The 18,488-nt window shown below is 49.6% G+C and overlaps 1 protein-coding gene across 1 annotated transcript in view; it reads left to right on the forward strand.

The window, feature by feature from the left end:
• Positions 1-18,488, forward strand: part of ISY1 (ISY1 splicing factor homolog) — a 122,140-nt gene that overhangs the window by 74,197 nt on the left and 29,455 nt on the right. Inside the window, exon 9 of the mRNA XM_063940585.1 lies at positions 16,723-16,835. Within this exon, the coding sequence (XP_063796655.1) occupies positions 16,723-16,835 (113 nt within the window). The remainder of the gene's footprint in view (positions 1-16,722; positions 16,836-18,488) is intronic.

Here is an 18,488-nt window from a genome sequence, read left to right on the forward strand (position 1 = left end):
TTGCCGGAGGGGGATACAGGGCGCTCACCACTTCGTGGAACTGAAGCGGGTTAGTTAAGTTTTGGGGGCCGACCTAATTCCGCTCTGCACAGCGGGCTCCCTGCTTCATTTCACGCATTGCTGGAGGGAGAGTCAGGGAGTTTACGGCTTCATTTAATGTTTGAACTGGGAGGGGGAGGAGCTTAATCCCGCTTTGCTCAGCGGGCTCCCCGCTCCCCAGCGCGCGCACACATGGATTAGAGCCTGCTCTATATCAGGGGCTCATTAATGCATCATCATTATAAAGAGCTTTTATAGCTTGGTGGCCATAACAGTGGAGCAGATTATGCATAGGAACCCAGGTTCACATATCACCCTCTACCCAATTAGCTTAATTATGTATGTGTGTATGTATATATATATATATATATATGTGGGTATATATATATGTATGGGGTTATGTATGGGTATGTGTGTGTATATATATATATATATATATATATGTATACTGTTACACTACCATATATAGTGGCAATGTTTTTTATTATAAGACAGACCTGGTTTCACATTAGCTCCGCCTTGCCACATAACTTTTCCCCCCGGCTTTTCTCGCAGACTGGACGCCATTTTGGGAAACCAGCGGAGCCTCCGAGAAACATGTATTGCGTCTTCCTAATTTAGCAGTACTCTACATACAGGGCGGGTGTTACCTTCCCTTTATTATTCCTTTGTTTCACTTAATAATAATAATAATACTGGTAGTAATTTGGGGAATGTGTGTGGCATCAGACAAACAGTCGCTGTAGCGGGTATCTGAAGGGACCAGGGTTTGAATCCAAAAAAAAATAAATAAAAAAATAAATAAAAATAAAATACTTTAAGGGGAGCTCCTATAGTCTAGTGGCTAACACTCCTGTCCCACAGCGCAGACCTACTGGTTCAGGTCTCCGCTGCTCCAGAAAGTTTATTTGAATCGTGTCGGTCACTACACATTATAGTGCAGACCTTACATAGGGCTGTGTTTATTTAACCCACCTTTTCTCCTTTCGTTTGTCTCACCTGGGATAGTCAAAGAATTCCCTCTTAGGTGTGAAGTATGCGGTGAAGCCATCGGCTTAGCCCTCCACGCACTTGCAGGACGCTCCTGTTTGAACAGCTCAGATTATGCAGGTAATGTCACTGTTAACCAGAGACCTTGTACGTCATTTCACCTCTCCAGGTTTCTAAAAGAACCTTGCTAACCTTCCATGTTACACAACTCGGCAGTGGAAACGCCTCTCTGGGAGGAGGAGAGAGATGTCCAGGATACTGATGAAGTCCGTTTTCTGTGGAGTCTGAACCAGTGTCTCAGAATATCCAGGTGCATTATACAGCAGTTCGTCTGATACTGCAGGTAAAGGAGGCGGACACGTCAAGTCCATCAGGGTTCGACGCCGATGACGAAATGACAGCGACTGGTCCAGTTTCGGATGAGCTGGGCAGGCTCCGGTGGGCGGCCGGCAGACACCCGAATACACAATTTCAGGTATCAAACAATGTTTGTTTTCCTATCCTTTCCCCGCAGACGGCAGGAAATGGTATCAGAACCTCTCCAGGGTATACCCCTCGATGTATCGCCGGTCCAACAAGCTGCCGTTTTCCTGAGGCAACCGTGCTCAGGGATCCATCGAAGACACATATGCGGCAGCGGGGTTCTACCTTGTCCGGAGCAGTTAGGTAGGGGAACAATTGTCCTCTAGGTTACAGGATGTTTCGCATCAGAATCATTTGATACTTTGCTACAGGTCAGAATCACGATTCTGCTTTATGTTCTTTGGAGGTCTCCACGTCTGCAGACTCGGAACCTGCATTTTCGCTTGGGCTGTCTTCTGGGGCTGCGACAGTGACAGGTGAACATGAAATCCTACGGGGCAGATGGTTCAGGGGAAGGAACTTTCTGCAGGATTTCTTGAACCATTGGAGGTAAGTCCACTTTGCTTTATCCTACTACTGCCCCAGCTCCAAGACAGACCTTTACCGGTCTTTCCTTTAGATTTTTCCGTGCCCTTTCAAGCTTTCGACTCCACACGGGCGATATCTCCGTCGCCAGGGGATCTCAGGGTAAAAGGCTGAAGCAGAGGTTCAACATCCTCGGTCCAGTCTGATTTTAGGTCATCCTATACACCCACTACAGGTCAGACCTTCCTACCACCTGGAGGGTCCCAGGATAGGCGCATGTTGGTGGGAGAAGGCTTGGGCGGTTACAGACTAGATTTTGGAGTACAACCGTCTCAGGAGTCCCTCGGCAGGGGTCGGCCGATTTACGATGACAAGAGAGTCATACTGCAGGCGGCGCTCCATATGCTTCTAACCGCAAAGGGTGTTGATCCCTGTTTTTCACATATCATTTGAATCGGGACAGTTCTCAGGCCTTTGTTTTCTTTTCACGTTCCGAAGCCAGTGGGCTTGGCCAGGCCTATTCTGGCCTTAGAATCCTTTCAGTCTGTGATTGCTAGTTTGAACAAGAAAGGGAGTTTTACGTGTCCCTTGTCTTCAGGGATGCCGGTTTACTGATTTCCGCTGGGTTTCCTCATCGGGCTTTTCTCAGATTCGCATTGCAGGATTCTCATTTTCACTGTCAGTCCTTTACTTTCGGTCTCTCTTCCGCTCCCACAGGGTTCAGGAAGATCACAGAATAACTATTTTTCAAGGGCAGGAGGTGACGTTGGTTCCCTAATGGGACAATCTACTGCTACTATCCCACTCTGTACATTAGGTGGCTTCTGAATATCCGGAGGATCCAGGAGCTTCTGGTTCGACACAGATCCAATTTATGCTCCTCATAGACGTTTTCTCAACACGGTCCGTCAGATGATTTTTCCTTCCTCGGCACCAGGTACTCTTTCTTCAGTCAAGTTGCGACGCAATGAGTGGTCGCCTACATTCCCCTCTGAGCGGGGGACAACAATCTTCTTTCCAGGTCAAGCCACCAGGTCAGACTCCCGGGTGAGGAAACATTCCCCGGAGTTTGTCAGCTGGTCCGATGTTGGCGGAGATTTCGGATCGACCTCAGGGCGTTCTGACTGACTCTTTAACCCTTTACTACTCTCGGACGTGAGCTCTGGCGGCAGTAGCCGAGGATGCCCTCAGGGCTCCTGGGAGTTTCTGGTTATTCTATCCTGCCTCCTTTTCTATTTCTACCTCACTTTCGGTAACACAGGAGGGGAATATGCGTGCTAGTCCTCTCGGTTGCTCTGGTTGGGCCACCCATAACTTGAAGATACGGCTACACCTGTTGTCAGTAGAGGAGCCTAGGCTCCTACATTGACTGGACTGTCTACTTCAACAGGGTCCTTTTCTTTGTTCAATCTTACACTGGTTTCATTTAACCGTGTGACTGTTCACGAGACCTCAGAAGGGAGGAGTTCCCTAGTTCGGTTAGGCCTATTGGGCCCCGATTTCAGAAGTCTGTTACCTCTTCTCGCTTTTGCCACTCTTGGAAAACGGTATGGGACATAATAAGGTTAAAAGGGGTTTTCCCCTTCTTTCAGTTACCATTCAGCCGTCATCTTTGGTTCCTCTGGGAGGTTTTGCTCCGCTGCGCTTCAAACGACATTGACATGAATTTTAGGTCTCTGCCTTTTTCGTTTTTCTTCCAAAAGAGATTAGCCTGGCGGCCGTAAGTTCGGGCTCTCTTTCAGGGAGTACTCTATTGGCAACTCCCCCAGCTGAGCTTCGGCCTCAGCGGTAGTTTCCTCCAAAGGGGATGTCCGTTTTTCATATAAATCTGACACTAGTGTTTTTCAGTCCTCTTTGACTGTTGTCAGGGCTCGCCGACTCTCTCTACAGAGGTCTTAGGCTATTCGACGAAGGGTTTTTCTTCTTTGTTCTGTACGATGCTCCCGTACTAAATAGCCGGGGTCCCAGCATATGCTGGGCTGTTGGATACATCTGACCATCAGACAGTCTTCTTGGCGGTTGCTCAGGAGCCTCCGTTTTACATTTCAGCGCACTTTACGCGCGTTGTGGGACCTTCGTGGGCAGCTGCCCGTGGGGTCTCCATGAATACTTTATGTCGGGCGGCTACTTGGTCGGACCGACATTTGTTTTGTCAAATTCTACAAGTTTGACACTTTTGTGGCCTCTGCATCACAGTTTGGCCGAGCAGTTTTACAGGACTCTCAGCGCTCTCCCACCCGTTTTGGGAGCTCTGGGACGTCCCCATTGTAACTACGCTCCAGTGGCCCCTAGTGGATGAAGGAGAATTCAGGATTTTGGTACTTACCGATAAATCCCTTTCTCCGATTCCACAGGGGCCACTGGACGCCCGCCCAGCGCTGTTCCTCCTTGTTTTCTTTGACGTCCTAGTGGATGCTGGGAACTCCGTAAGGACCATGGGGAATAGCGGGCTCCGAAGGAGGCTGGGCACTCTAGAAAGATTTATGACTACCTGGTGTGCACTGGCTCCTCCCACTATGACCCTCCTCCAAGCCTCAGTTAGATTTTGTGCCCGGCCGAGGTTGGATGCACACTAGGGGCTCTCCTGAGCCTTTAGAAAGAAAGATAGAAATTAGGTTTTTTATTTTCAGTGAGACCTGCTGGCAACAGGCTCACTGCAGCGAGGGACTAAGGGGAGAAGAAGCGAACCTGCCTGCTTGCAGCCAGCTTGGGCTTCTTAGGCTACTAGACACCATTAGCTCCAGAGGGATCGACCGCAGGCCCAGTCCTTGGTGTTCGGTCCCGGAGCCGCGCCGCCGTCCCCCTTACAGAGCCAGAAGCAAGAAGAGGTCCGGAAAATCGTCGGCAGAAGACATCAGTCTTCACCAAGGTAGCGCACAGCACTGCAGCTGTGCGCCATTGCTCCTCACACACACTTCACACTCCGGTCACTGAGGGTGCAGGGCGCTGGGGGGGGGCGCCCTGAGAAGCAATAATAACACCTTGGCTGGCAAAAATACCACAATATATAGCCCCAGAGGCTATATATGTGGAAAATACCCCTGCCAGAATATAGGAAAAAGCGGGAGAATAGTCCGCGGGAAAAGGGGCGGAGCTATCTCCCTCAGCACACTGGCGCCATTTCTCCTTCACAGATCCGCTGGAAGGAAGCTCCCTGGCTCTCCCCTGCAGTCTACACTACAGAAAAGGGTAAAAAAGAGAGGGGGGGCACTAAATTTAGGCGCAGTATACAATTATATAGAAAAAGCAGCTATAGGGGACATAACTCAGTTAGTCCCTGCATTATATAGCGCTCTGGTGTGTGCTGGCATAGTCTCACTCTGTCCCCACAAAGGGCTTTTGTGGGTCCTGTCCTCTGTTGGAGCATTCCCTGTGTGTGTGCGGTGTGTCGGTACGGCTGTGTCGACATGTTTGATGCGGATAATGATGTGGAGACGGAGCAGATGCCTTTAGAAGGGATGTCACCCCCTGCGGGGCAGACACCTGAGTGGTTGAGCTTTATGGAAAGAAATGAGTGCACGTATAGACTCCTTACATAAGAAATTTGACGACATGCCAAATGTGGGACAGCCGACTTCTCAGCTCGTGCCTGTCCAGGCGTCGCACAGGTCATCAGGGGCTCTAAAACGCCCGCTACCTCAGACCGCAGACCCAGATGTCGACACTGATACTGACACCAGTGTCGACGACGATGAGTCTAACCTGATGCCCACTAAGGCCATTCACTGCATGATTGAGGCAATGAAAGAGGTGTTACACATTTCTGATATAAATACAGGTACCACTAAAAAGGGTATTATGTTTGGGGAGAAAAAACTACCTGTAGTTTTTCCCCCATCAGATGAATTAAATGAAGTGTGTGAAGAAGCGTGGGCTTTCCCTGATAAAAAATTGGTAATTCCTAAGAAGGTACTAATGGCGTTCCCTTTCCCGCCAGAGGATAGGTCACGTTGGGAAACACCTCCTAGGGTGGATAAAGCGCTCACACGTTTGTCTAAAAAGGTGGCACTACCATCTCCGGATACGGCCGCCCTCAAGGAACCTGCTGATAGAAAGCAGGAGGCGATCCTGAAGTCTGTATATACACACTCAGGCATTATACTTAGGCCAGCTATTGCGTCAGCTTGGATGTGCTGTGCTGCCGCTGCGTGGTCAGATAAACTGTCAGAAAATATTGACACATTAGACAGAGACACGATCCTGCTAACCATAGACCATATCAAAGACTCAGTCTTGTATATGAGAGATGCACAGAGGGAAATCTGCCGACTGGCATCTAAAGTAAGTGCATTGTCCATTTCTGCTAGGAGAGGCTTATGGACTCGCCAGTGGACAGGAGATGCAGATTCTAAAAGGCACATGGAAGTTTTGCCATATAAGGGTGAGGAATTATTTGGGGATGGTCTCTCGGACCTAGTTTCCACAGCAACGTCTGGGAAGTCAGCATTTTTACCCCATGTCCCCTCACAGCCTAAGAAGGCGCCGTTTTATCAGGTTCAGTCCTTTCGGACCCAGAAAAACAGGCGTGGAAAAGGCGGGTCCTTTCTGTCCAGAGGCAGAGGTAGGGGAAAAAGGCTGCAACAAACAGCAGGTTCCCAGGAGCAAAAGTCCTCCCCCCGCTTCTTCTTCCAAGTCCGCCGCATGACGGTGGGGCTCCACAGGCGGAGCCAGGTACGGTGGGGGGCCGCCTCAAGAATTTCAGCGATCAGTGGGCTCGCTCACAGGTGGATCCCTGGATCCTTCAAATAGTATCTCAGGGGTACAAACTGGAATTCGAGGCGCCTCCACCCCACCGGTTCCTAAAATCTGCCTTGCCGATTGCTCCCTCAGACAGGGAGGCGGTGATAGCGGCAATTCACAAGCTGTATTCCCAGCAGGTGATAATCAAGGTACCCCTACTTCAACAAGGCCGGGGTTACTATTCCACACTATTTGTGGTACCGAAACCGGACGGTTCGGTGAGACCCATTTTAAATTTGAAATCCTTGAACACATACATAAAAAAATTCAAGTTCAAGATGGAATCGCTCAGGGCGGTTATTGCAAGCCTGGACGAGGGGGATTACATGGTATCCCTGGACATCAAGGATGCTTACTTGCATGTCCCCATTTACCATCCTCACCAGGAGTACCTCAGATTTGTGGTACAGGATTGCCATTACCAATTCCAGACGCTGCCATTTGGACTGTCCACGGCACCGAGGGTGTTTACCAAGGTAATGGCAGAAATGATGATACTCCTTCGAAAAAGGGAGTTTTAATTATCCCGTACTTGGACGATCTCCTAATAAAAGCGAGGTCCAAGGAACACTTGTTGGTGGGAGTAGCACTATCTCAGGAGGTGCTGCACCAGCACGGCTGGATTCTGAATATCCCAAAGTCACAGCTGGTTCCGACGACACGGCTACTGTTCCTGGGTATGATTCTGGATACAGTCCAGAAAAAAGTGTTTCTCCCGGAGGAGAAAGCCAGGGAGTTGTCATCTCTAGTCAGAGACCTCCTGAAACCAAAACAGGTATCAGTGCATCGCTGCACGCGGGTCCTGGGAAAGATGGTGGCTTCTTACGAAGCAATTCCCTTCGGCAGGTTCCATGCCAGAATCTTTCAGTGGGACCTGTTGGACCAGTGGTCCGGATCGCATCTTCAGATGCATCGCTTAATAACCCTGTCTCCAAGAACCAGGGTGTCTCTACTGTGGTGGCTGCAGAGTGCCCATCTTCTAGAGGGCCGCAGGTTCGGCATACAGGACTGGGTCCTGGTGACAACGGATGCCAGCCTTCGAGGCTGGGGGGCAGTCACACAGGGAAGAAACTTCCAAGGACTATGGTCGAGTCAGGAGACTTCCCTTCACATAAATATTCTGGAACTAAGGGCCATCTACAATGCCCTAAGTCAAGCAAAATCCCTGCTCCTACACCAGCCGGTGCTGATCCAGTCAGACAACATCACGGCAGTCGCCCATGTAAATCGACAGGGAGGCACAAGAAGCAGGATGGCGATGGCAGAAGCCACAAGAATTCTCCGATGGGCGGAGAATCATGTACTAGCACTGTCAGCAGTGTTCATTCCGGGAGTGGACAACTGGGAAGCAGACTTCCTCAGCAGACATGACCTCCACCCGGGAGAGTGGGGACTTCATCCAGAAGTTTTCCAGATGCTGGTAAACCGTTGGGAAAAACCACAGGTGGACATGATGGCGTCCTGCCTCAACAAAAAGTTAAAAAGATATTGCGCCAGGTCAAGGGACCCTCAGGCGATAGCTGTGGACGCTCTAGTGACACCGTGGGTGTACCAGTCGGTTTATGTGTTCCCTCCTCTGCCTCTCATACCAAAGGTATTGAGAATAATAAGAAAGCGAGGAGTAAACACAATTCTCGTGGTTCCGGATTGGCCAAGACGAGCGTGGTACCCGGAACTTCAAGAGATGCTCTCAGAGGACCCGTGGCCTCTACCGCTCAGACAGGACCTGCTACAGCAGGGGCCCTGTCTGTTCCAAGACTTACCGCGGCTGCGTTTGACGGCATGGCGGTTGAACACCGGATCCTGAAGGAAAAGGGTATTCCGGAAGAAGTCATTCCTACGCTTATTAAGGCCAGGAAAGATGTTACGGCAAAGCATTATCACCGCATATGGCGGAAATATGTTGCATGGTGCGAGGCAAAAAAGGCCCCAACAGAGGAATTTCAGCTGGGTCGATTTCTGCATTTCCTGCAAGCAGGAGTGAATATGGGCCTAAAGCTAGGCTCCATTAAAGTACAGATCTTGGCTCTGTCGATTTTCTTTCAAAAAGAACTAGCTTCAGTACCTGAAGTTCAGACATTTGTGAAAGGAGTGCTGCATATTCAGCCCCCGTTTGTGCCCCCTGTGGCACCTTGGGATCTCAACGTGGTGTTGAGTTTCTTAAAATCACATTGGTTTGAGCCACTTAAAACCGTGGATCTAAAATATCTCACGTGGAAAGTGGTCATGTTATTGGCCTTGGCTTCAGCCAGGCGAGTGTCAGAATTGGCGGCTTTATCATGTAAAAGCCCTTATCTGATTTTCCACATGGATAGGGCAGAATTGAGGACTCGTCCCCAGTTTCTACCTAAGGTGGTGTCAGCGTTTCACCTGAACCAGCCTATTGTGGTGCCTGCGGCTACTAAGGATTTGGAGGATTCCAAGTTGCTAGACGTTGTCTGGGCCCTGAAAATATGTTTCCAGGACGGCGGGAGTCAGAAAATCTGACTCGCTGTTTATCCTGTATGTACCCAACAAGCTGGGTGCTCCTGCTTCTAAGCAGACTATTGCTCGCTGGATTTGTAGTACAATTCAGCTTGCACATTCTGTGGCAGGCCTGCCACAGCCAAAATCTGTAAATGCCCATTCCACAAGGAAAGTGGGCTCATCTTGGGCGGCTGCCCGAGGGGTCTCGGCTTTACAACTTTGCCGAGCAGCTACTTGGTCAGGGGCAAACACGTTTGCAAAATTTTACAAATTTGATACCCTGGCTGAGGAGGACCTAGAGTTCTCTCATTCGGTGCTGCAGAGTCATCCGCACTCTCCCGCCCGTTTGGGAGCTTTGGTATAATCCCCATGGTCCTTACGGAGTTCCCAGCATCCACTAGGACGTCAGAGAAAATAAGAATTTACTCACCGGTAATTCTATTTCTCGTAGTCCGTAGTGGATGCTGGGCGCCCATCCCAAGTGCGGATTGTCTGCAATACTTGTAAATAGTTATTGTTAACTAAAGGGTTATTGTTGAGCCATCTGTTGAGAGGCTCAGTTATTTTTCATACTGTCAAACTGGATATAGTATCACGAGTTGTACAGTGTGATTGGTGTGGCTGGTATGAGTCTTACCCGGGATTCAAAATCCTTCCTTATTATGTCAGCTCGTCCGGGCACAGTGTCCTAACTGAGGCTTGGAGGAGGGTCATAGTGGGAGGAGCCAGTGCACACCAGGTAGTCATAAATCTTTCTAGAGTGCCCAGCCTCCTTCGGAGCCCGCTATTCCCCATGGTCCTTATGGAGTTCCCAGCATCCACTACGGACTACGAGAAATAGAATTACCGGTGAGTAAATTCTTATTTTTTGCTTAACAGTTTGCAGATCACCATATGACTGCTTGTTGAGTTCGGGCTAGCCGGTTGTTTGTTAGGTTCTGTTCCAGGCAAACCTTACGGTTTGTTTATTCCAGCTCTCCTCGGGCACAGTTTTACGTAGACTGGCTTGGAGGGGAGATAGTAGGGGAGGAGCTAGCCACAGTGAGAATTTTAAAGTGCCAGCTCCCAATTACTGCCTACTATTTCCCCATTGTAACTACGCTCCAGTGGCCCCTGTGGAATCGGAGAAAGGGATTTATCGGTAAGTACCAAAATCCTGATTTTACCAGAAAGGTGGGCTCATCCTGGGCGGCTACCTGAGGGGTCTCGGCATTACAGCTTTGCCGAACTGCTACTTGGTCGGGATCAAACACCTTAGCAAAATTTTACAAGTTTGATACCCTGGCTGAGGAGGACCTCTTGTTTGGTCAATCGGTGCTGCAGAGTCATCCGCACTCTCCCGCCCGTTCTAGAGCTTTGGTTTAAACCCCATGGTTCTTGAAGCATCCCCAGCATCCTCTAGGACGTATGAGAAAATAGGATTTTAATACCTACCGGTAAATCCTTTTCTCTTAGTCCGTAGAGGATGCTGGGTGCCCGTCCCAGTGTGGGCTGTATCTGCAGTTTGGTTATTGTTACGCTCATGTTGCGTTGAGTTCAGTCAACTCTGTGACTGCTGTTGGTCATGCCGTTGCATGCCTTTTTGTTGAATGCCATGTTGTACGGCGTGTTGGTGGTGGGAGCTGGTATGTATCTCACCTTAGTTTAAATTAATTAAATCATTTTCCTCAAAATGTCCGTCTCCAGGGCACAGTTCCTATAACTGGAGTCTGGAGGAGGGACATAGAGGGAGGAGCCAGTTCACACCCATTCAAAGTCTTAAAGTGTGCCCATGTCTCCTGCGGATCCCGTCTATACCCCATGGTTCTTGAAGCATCCTCTACGGACTAAGAGAAAAGGATTTACCGGTAGGTATTAAAATCCTATTTTCTCTAACGTCCTAAGTGGATGCTGGGGACTCCGTCAGGACCATGGGGAATAGCGGCTCCGCAGGAGACAGGGCACAAAAAGTAAGCTTTTAGGATCACATGGTGTGTACTGGCTCCTCCCCCCATGACCCTCCTCCAAGCCTCAGTTAGGTTTTTGTGCCCGTCCGAGCAGGGTGCAATCTAGGTGGCTCTCCTAAAGAGCTGCTTAGAAAAAGTTTTTTAGGTTTTTTATTTTCAGTGAGTCCTGCTGGCAACAGGCTCACTGCATCGAGGGACTTAGGGGAGAGAATTTCAACTCACCTGCGTGCAGGATGGATTGGATTCTTAGGCTACTGGACACCATTAGCTCCAGAGGGAGTCGGAACACAGGTCTCACCCTGGGGTTCGTCCCGGAGCCGCGCCGCCGACCCCCCTTACAGATGCTGAAGACTGAAGGTCCGGAAACAGGCGGCAGAAGGCTCTTCAGTCTTCATGAAGGTAGCGCACAGCACTGCAGCTGTGCGCCATTGTTGTCACACACTTCACACCAGACGGTCACGGAGGGTGCAGGGCGCTGCTGGGGGCGCCCTGGGCAGCAATATATATAATACCTTTTATGGCAAAAGAATACATCACATATAGCCATTAAGGCTATATGTATGTATTTAACCCATGCCAAATGTCTAAAACTCCGGGAGAAAAGCCCGCCGGAATAGGGGGCGGGGCTTACTCTCCTCAGCACACAGCGCCATTTTCCTGCTCAGCTCCGCTGTGAGGAAGGCTCCCAGGACTCTCCCCTGCACTGCACTACAGAAACAGGGTAAAACAGAGAGGGGGGGCATATTTTGGCGATATTTTTATATATTTAAGCGGCTATAAGGAACATCACTTATATAGGGTTGTTCCCATATATATTATAGCGCTTGGGTGTGTGCTGGCAAACTCTCCCTCTGTCTCCCCAAAGGGCTAGTGGGGTCCTGTCTTCGATAAGAGCATTCCCTGTGTGTCTGCTGTGTGTCGGTACGTGTGTGTCGACATGTATGAGGACGATGTTGGCGTGGAGGCAGAGCAATTGCCGATAATGGTGATGTCACCCCCCAGGGAGTCGACACCGGAATGGATGGCTTTGTTTATGGAATTACGTGATAATGTCAGCACATTACAAAAATCAGTTGACGACATGAGACGGCCGGCAAACCAGTTAGTACCTGCCCAGGCGTCTCAGACACCGTCAGGGGCTGTAAAGCGCCCTTTACCTCAGTCGGTCGACACAGACCCAGACACAGACACTGAATCTAGTGTCGACGGTGATGAAACAAACGTATTTTCAAGTAGGGCCACACGTTATATGATCACGGCAATGAAGGAGGCTTTGCATATCTCTGATACTACAAGTACCACAAAAAGGGGTATTATGTGGGGGGTGAAAAAACTACCTGTAGTTTTTCCTGAATCAGAGGAATTAAATGATGTATGTGATGAAGCGTGGGTTAACCCAGATAGAAAAATGCTAATTTCAAAAAAGTTATTAGCATTATACCCTTTCCCGCCAGAGGTTAGGGCGCGCTGGGAAACACCCCCTAGGGTGGATAAGGCGCTCACACGCTTATCAAAACAAGTGGCGTTACCGTCTCCTGATACGGCCGCCCTCAAGGATCCAGCTGATAGGAGGCTGGAAACTACCCTGAAAAGTATATACACTCATACTGGTGTTATACTGCGACCAGCCATCGCCTCAGCCTGGATGTGCAGTGCTGGGGTCGTCTGGTTGGATTCCCTGACTGAAAATATTGATACCCTGGATAGGGACAGTATTTTATTGACTATAGAGCAATTAAAGGATGCTTTCCTTTATATGCGAGATGCGCAGAGAGATATTTGCACTCTGGCATCGAGAGTAAATGCAATGTCCATATCTGCCAGAAGGAGTTTATGGACGCGACAGTGGTCAGGTGATGCGGATTCCAAACGACATATGGAAGTATTGCCGTATAAAGGGGAGGATTTATTTGGCGTCGGTCTATCGGATCTGGTGGCTACGGCAACTGCCGGAAAATCCACTTTTTTACCTCAGACCCCCTCCCAACAGAAAAAGACACCGTCTTTTCAGCCGCAGTCCTTTCGTTCCTATAAGAACAAGCGGACAAAAGGACAGTCATATCTGCCTCGGGGCAGAGGAAGGGGTAAGAGAGGGCAGCAAGCAGCCCCTGCCCAGGAACAGAAGCCCTCCCAGGGTTCTGCAAAGCCCTCAGCATGACGCTGGGGCCTTACAAGTGGACTCAGGAACGGTGGGGGGTCGACTCAAGAGTTTCAGCGCACAGTGGGCTTGCTCACAGGTGGACCCCTGGATTCTACAGGTAGTATCTCAGGGTTACAGGTTGGAATTCGAGAAGTCTCCCCCTCGCCGGTTCCTAAAGTCTGCTTTGCCAACGTCTCCCTCAGACAGGGCGACGGTATTGGAAGCCATTCACAAGCTGTTTGCTCAGCAGGTGATAGTCAAGGTACCCCTCCTACAACAGGGAAAGGGGTATTACTCCACGCTATTTGTGGTACCGAAGCCGGACGGCTCGGTAAGACCTATTCTAAATCTCAAATCTTTGAACCTGTACATACAAAAATTCAAGTTCAAGATGGAGTAACTCAGAGCAGTGATAGCGAATCTGGAAGAAGGGGACTTTATGGTGTCCCTGGACATAAAGGACGCTTACCTGCATGTCCCAATTTGCCCTTCACATCAAGGGTACCTCAGGTTCGTGGTGCAAAACTGTCATTATCAGTTTCAGACGCTGCCGTTTGGATTGTCCACGGCACCTCGGGTCTTTACCAAGGTAATGGCCGAAATGATGATCCTTCTACGAAGAAGAGGCGTATTAATTATCCCTTACTTGGACGATCTCCTGATAAGGGCAAGATCCAGAGAACAGCTGGAGGACGGAGTAGCACTAACCCAACTAGTGCTGCAACAACACGGGTGGATTCTGAATTTTCCAAAATCTCAGTTGACCCCGACGACACGTCTGCTGTTCCTGGGAATGATTTTGGACACGGTTCAGAAAAAGGTGTTTCTTCCGGAGGAGAAAGCCAGGGAGCTATCCGAACTTGTCAGGAACCTCCTAAAACCAGGGACAGTGTCTGTGCATCAATGCACAAGAGTCCTGGGAAAGATGGTGGCTTCTTACGAAGCGATTCCATTCGGCAGATTCCACGCACGAACTTTTCAGTGGGATCTGCTGGACAAATGGTCCGGATCGCATCTGCAGATGCATCAGCGGATAACCTTATCGCCACGGACAAGGGTGTCTCTTCTGTGGTGGTTGCAGAGTGCTCATCTGTTAGAGGGCCGCAGATTCGGCATACAGGACTGGGTCCTGGTGACCACGGATGCCAGTCTGAGAGGCTGGGGAGCGGTCACACAAGGAAGAAACTTCCAGGGAGTATGGTCAAGCCTGGAGATGTCTCTTCACATAAATATACTGGAGCTAAGAGCGATTTACAATGCTCTAAGTCTGGCAAAACCCCTGCTTCAGGGTCAGCCGGTGTTGATCCAGTCGGACAACATCACGGCAGTCGCCCACGTAAACAGACAGGGCGGCACAAGAAGCAGGACAGCAATGGCAGAAGCTGCAAGGATTCTTCGCTGGGCGGAAGATCATGTGATAGCACTGTCAGCAGTATTCATTCCGGGAGTGGACAACTGGGAAGCAGACTTCCTCAGCAGACACGATCTACACCCGGGAGAGTGGGGACTTCATCCAGAAGTCTTCCACATGATTGTGAACCGTTGGGAAAAACCAATGGTGGATATGATGGCGTCCCGCCTCAACAAAAAACTGGACAGGTATTGCGCCAGGTCAAGAGATCCTCAGGCAATAGCTGTGGACGCTCTGGTAACACCGTGGGTGTTCCAGTCAGTGTATGTGTTCCCTCCTCTGCCTCTCATACCAAAAGTACTGAGAATTATACGGCAAAAGGGAGTAAGAACGATACTAGTTGCTCCGGATTGGCCAAGAAGAACTTGGTACCCGGAGCTTCAAGAGATGCTCACGGAGGATCCGTGGCCTCTACCTCTAAGACGGGACCTGCTTCAGCAGGGACCGTGTCTATTCCAAGACTTACCGCGGCTGCGTTTGACGGCATGGCGGTTGAACGCCGAATTCTAAAGGAAAAAGGCATTCCGGAAGAGGTCATTCCTACACTGGTAAAGGCCAGGAAGGAGGTGACTGCACAACATTATCACCGCATTTGGAGAAATATGTTGCGTGGTGTGAGGCCAGGAAGGCCCCCACGGAGGAATTTCAACTGGGTCGATTCCTACATTTCCTGCAAACAGGATTGTCTATGGGCCTCAAATTGGGGTCCATTAAGGTTCAAATTTCGGCCCTGTCGATTTTCTTCCAGAAAGAATTGGCTTCAGTTCCTGAAGTCCAGACTTTTGTAAAAGGAGTACTACATATACAGCCCCCGGTTGTGCCCCCAGTGGCACCGTGGGATCTTAATGTAGTCTTGGATTTTCTAAAATCCCATTGGTTTGAGCCGCTCAAATCGGTGGAGATGAAGTATCTTACATGGAAAGTAACCATGCTACTGGCCCTGGCTTCAGCCAGGAGAGTATCAGAATTGGCGGCTTTATCATATAAGAGCCCATATCTGATTTTCCATACGGACAGGGCAGAGCTGCGGACGCGTCCTCATTTTCTGCCTAAGGTGGTGTCAGCGTTTCACCTGAACCAGCCTATTGTGGTGCCTGCGGCTACTAACGAGTTGGAGGATTCCAAGTTGTTGGACGTGGTCCGGGCATTGAAAATATATATTTCAAGAACGGCTGGAGTCAGAAAGTCTGACTCACTGCTTATATTGTATGCACCCAACAAGATGGGTGCTCCTGCTTCTAAGCAGACGATTGCTCGTTGGATTTGTAGCACAATTCAACTTGCACATTCTGTGGCAGGCTTGCCACAACCTAAATCTGTCAAGGCCCATTCCACAAGGAAAGTGGGCTCATCCTGGGCGGCTGCCCGGGGAGTCTCGGCATTACAACTCTGCCGAGCTGCTACTTGGTCAGGGGCAAACACGTTTGCAAAATTCTACAAATTTGATACCCTGGCTGAGGAGGACCTTGAGTTCTCTCATTCGGTGCTGCAGAGTCATCCGCACTCTCCCGCCCGTTTGGGAGCTTTGGTATAATCCCCATGGTCCTGACGGAGTCCCCAGCATCCACTTAGGACGTTAGAGAAAATAAGAATTTACTTACCGATAATTCTATTTCTCGTAGTCCGTAGTGGATGCTGGGCGCCCATCCCAAGTGCGGATTGTCTGCAATACTTGTACATAGTTATTGTTACAAAAAAATCGGGTTGTTATTTGTTGTGAGCCGTCTGTTCAGAGGCTCCTACGTTTATCATACTGTTAACTGGGTTCAGATCACAAGTTATACGGTGTGATTGGTGTGGCTGGTATGAGTCTTACCCGGGGTTCAATATCCTTCCTTATTGTGTACGCTCGTCCGGGCACAGTACCTAACTGAGGCTTGGAGGAGGGTCATGGGGGGAGGAGCCAGTACACACCATGTGATCCTAAAAGCTTACTTTTTGTGCCCTGTCTCCTGCGGAGCCGCTATTCCCCATGGTCCTGACGGAGTCCCCAGCATCCACTACGGACTACGAGAAATAGAATTATCGGTAAGTAAATTCTTATTATTTGTCTCAGAATATCATTAACAGTATGTTTATTGACTCGCATTACCTCTTTCCAGCAATTGCTGAGGCCATAGAGAAATGGAAATCTGAGAAAGAAGCTCAACTGGCAGCTGGAGGGAAGAATGAGGAGGAGGAGGAAGTGAATATCTATGCAGTGGCTGCTGATGAGGTAGGAGCAATTCAATTAATAGGTGCAGAAATGCTGACCAATTACAAAAGTTTCTCTATCGTCCTAGTGGATGCTGGGGTTCCTGAAAGGACCATGGGGAATAGCGGCTCCGCAGGAGACAGGGCACAAAAAGTAAAGCTTTAGGATCAGGTGGTGTGCACTGGCTCCTCCCCCTATGACCCTCCTCCAAGCCTCAGTTAGATTTTTGTGCCCGGCCGAGAAGGGTGCAATCTAGGTGGCTCTCCTAAAGAGCTGCTTAGAAAAGTTTAGCTTAGGTTTTTTATTTTACAGTGAGTCCTGCTGGCAACAGGATCACTGCAACGAGGGACTTAGGGGAGAAGAAGTGAACTCACCTGCGTGCAGGATGGATTGGCTTCTTTGGCTACTGGACATTAGCTCCAGAGGGACGATCACAGGTACAGCCTGGATGGTCACCGGAGCCTCGCCGCCGGCCCCCTTGCAGATGCTGAAACAAGAAGAAGGTCCAGAATCGGCGGCATGAAGACTCCTCAGTCTTCTTAAGGTAGCGCACAGCACTGCAGCTGTGCGCCATTTCCTCTCAGCACACTTCACACGGCAGTCACTGAGGGTGCAGGGCGCTGGAAGGGGGGCGCCCTGGGAGGCAATGAAAACCTATTTTTGGCTAAAAATACCTCACATATAGCCTCCGGGGGCTATATGGAGATATTTAACCCCTGCCAGAATCCGTTAAGAGCGGGAGACGAGGCCGCCGAAAAAGGGGCGGGGCCTATCTCCTCAGCACACAGCGCCATTTTCCCTCACAGAAAGGCTGGAGGGAAGGCTCCCAGGCTCTCCCCTGCACTGCACTACAGAAACAGGGTTAAAACAGAGAGGGGGGGCACTAATTTGGCGTTAGAAATATATAAAAAAGATGCTATAAGGGAAAACACTTATATAAGGTTGTCCCTATATAATTATAGCGTTTTTGGTGTGTGCTGGCAAACTCTCCCTCTGTCTCTCCAAAGGGCTAGTAGGTCCTGTCCTCTATTAGAGCATTCCCTGTGTGTGTGCTGTGTGTCGGTACGTGTGTGTCGACATGTATGAGGACGATGTTGGTGAGGAGGCGGAGCAATTGCCTGTAATGGTGATGTCACTCTCTAGGGAGTCGACACCGGAATGGATGGCTTATTTAGGGAATTACGTGATAATGTCAACACGCGGCAAGGTCGGTTGACGACATGAGACGGCCGACAAACAATTAGTACCGGTCCAGACGTCTCAAAAACACCGTCAGGGGTTTTAAAACGCCCGTTTACTTTAGTCGGTCGACACAGACAGGGACACTGAATCCAGTGTCGACGGTGAATAAACAAACGTATTCCTTATTAGGGCCACACGTTAAGGGCAATGAAGGAGGTGTTACATATTTCTGATACTACAAGTACCACAAAAGAGGGTATTATGAGGGATGTGAAAAAACTACCGTAGTTTTTCCTGAATCAGATAAATTAAATGAAGTGTGTGATGATGCGTGGGTTCCCCCCGATAGAAAATATGGGCGGTATACCCTTTCCCGCCAGAAGTTAGGGCACGTTGGGAAACACCCCTTAGGGTGGATAAGGCGCTCACACGCTTATCAGAACAAGTGGCGGTACCGTCTATAGATAGGGCCGTCCTCAAGGAGCCAGCTGA

This window comes from Pseudophryne corroboree, chromosome 9 (assembly GCF_028390025.1).
Source record: "Pseudophryne corroboree isolate aPseCor3 chromosome 9, aPseCor3.hap2, whole genome shotgun sequence".
NCBI classification, from domain to species: domain Eukaryota; kingdom Metazoa; phylum Chordata; class Amphibia; order Anura; family Myobatrachidae; genus Pseudophryne; species Pseudophryne corroboree.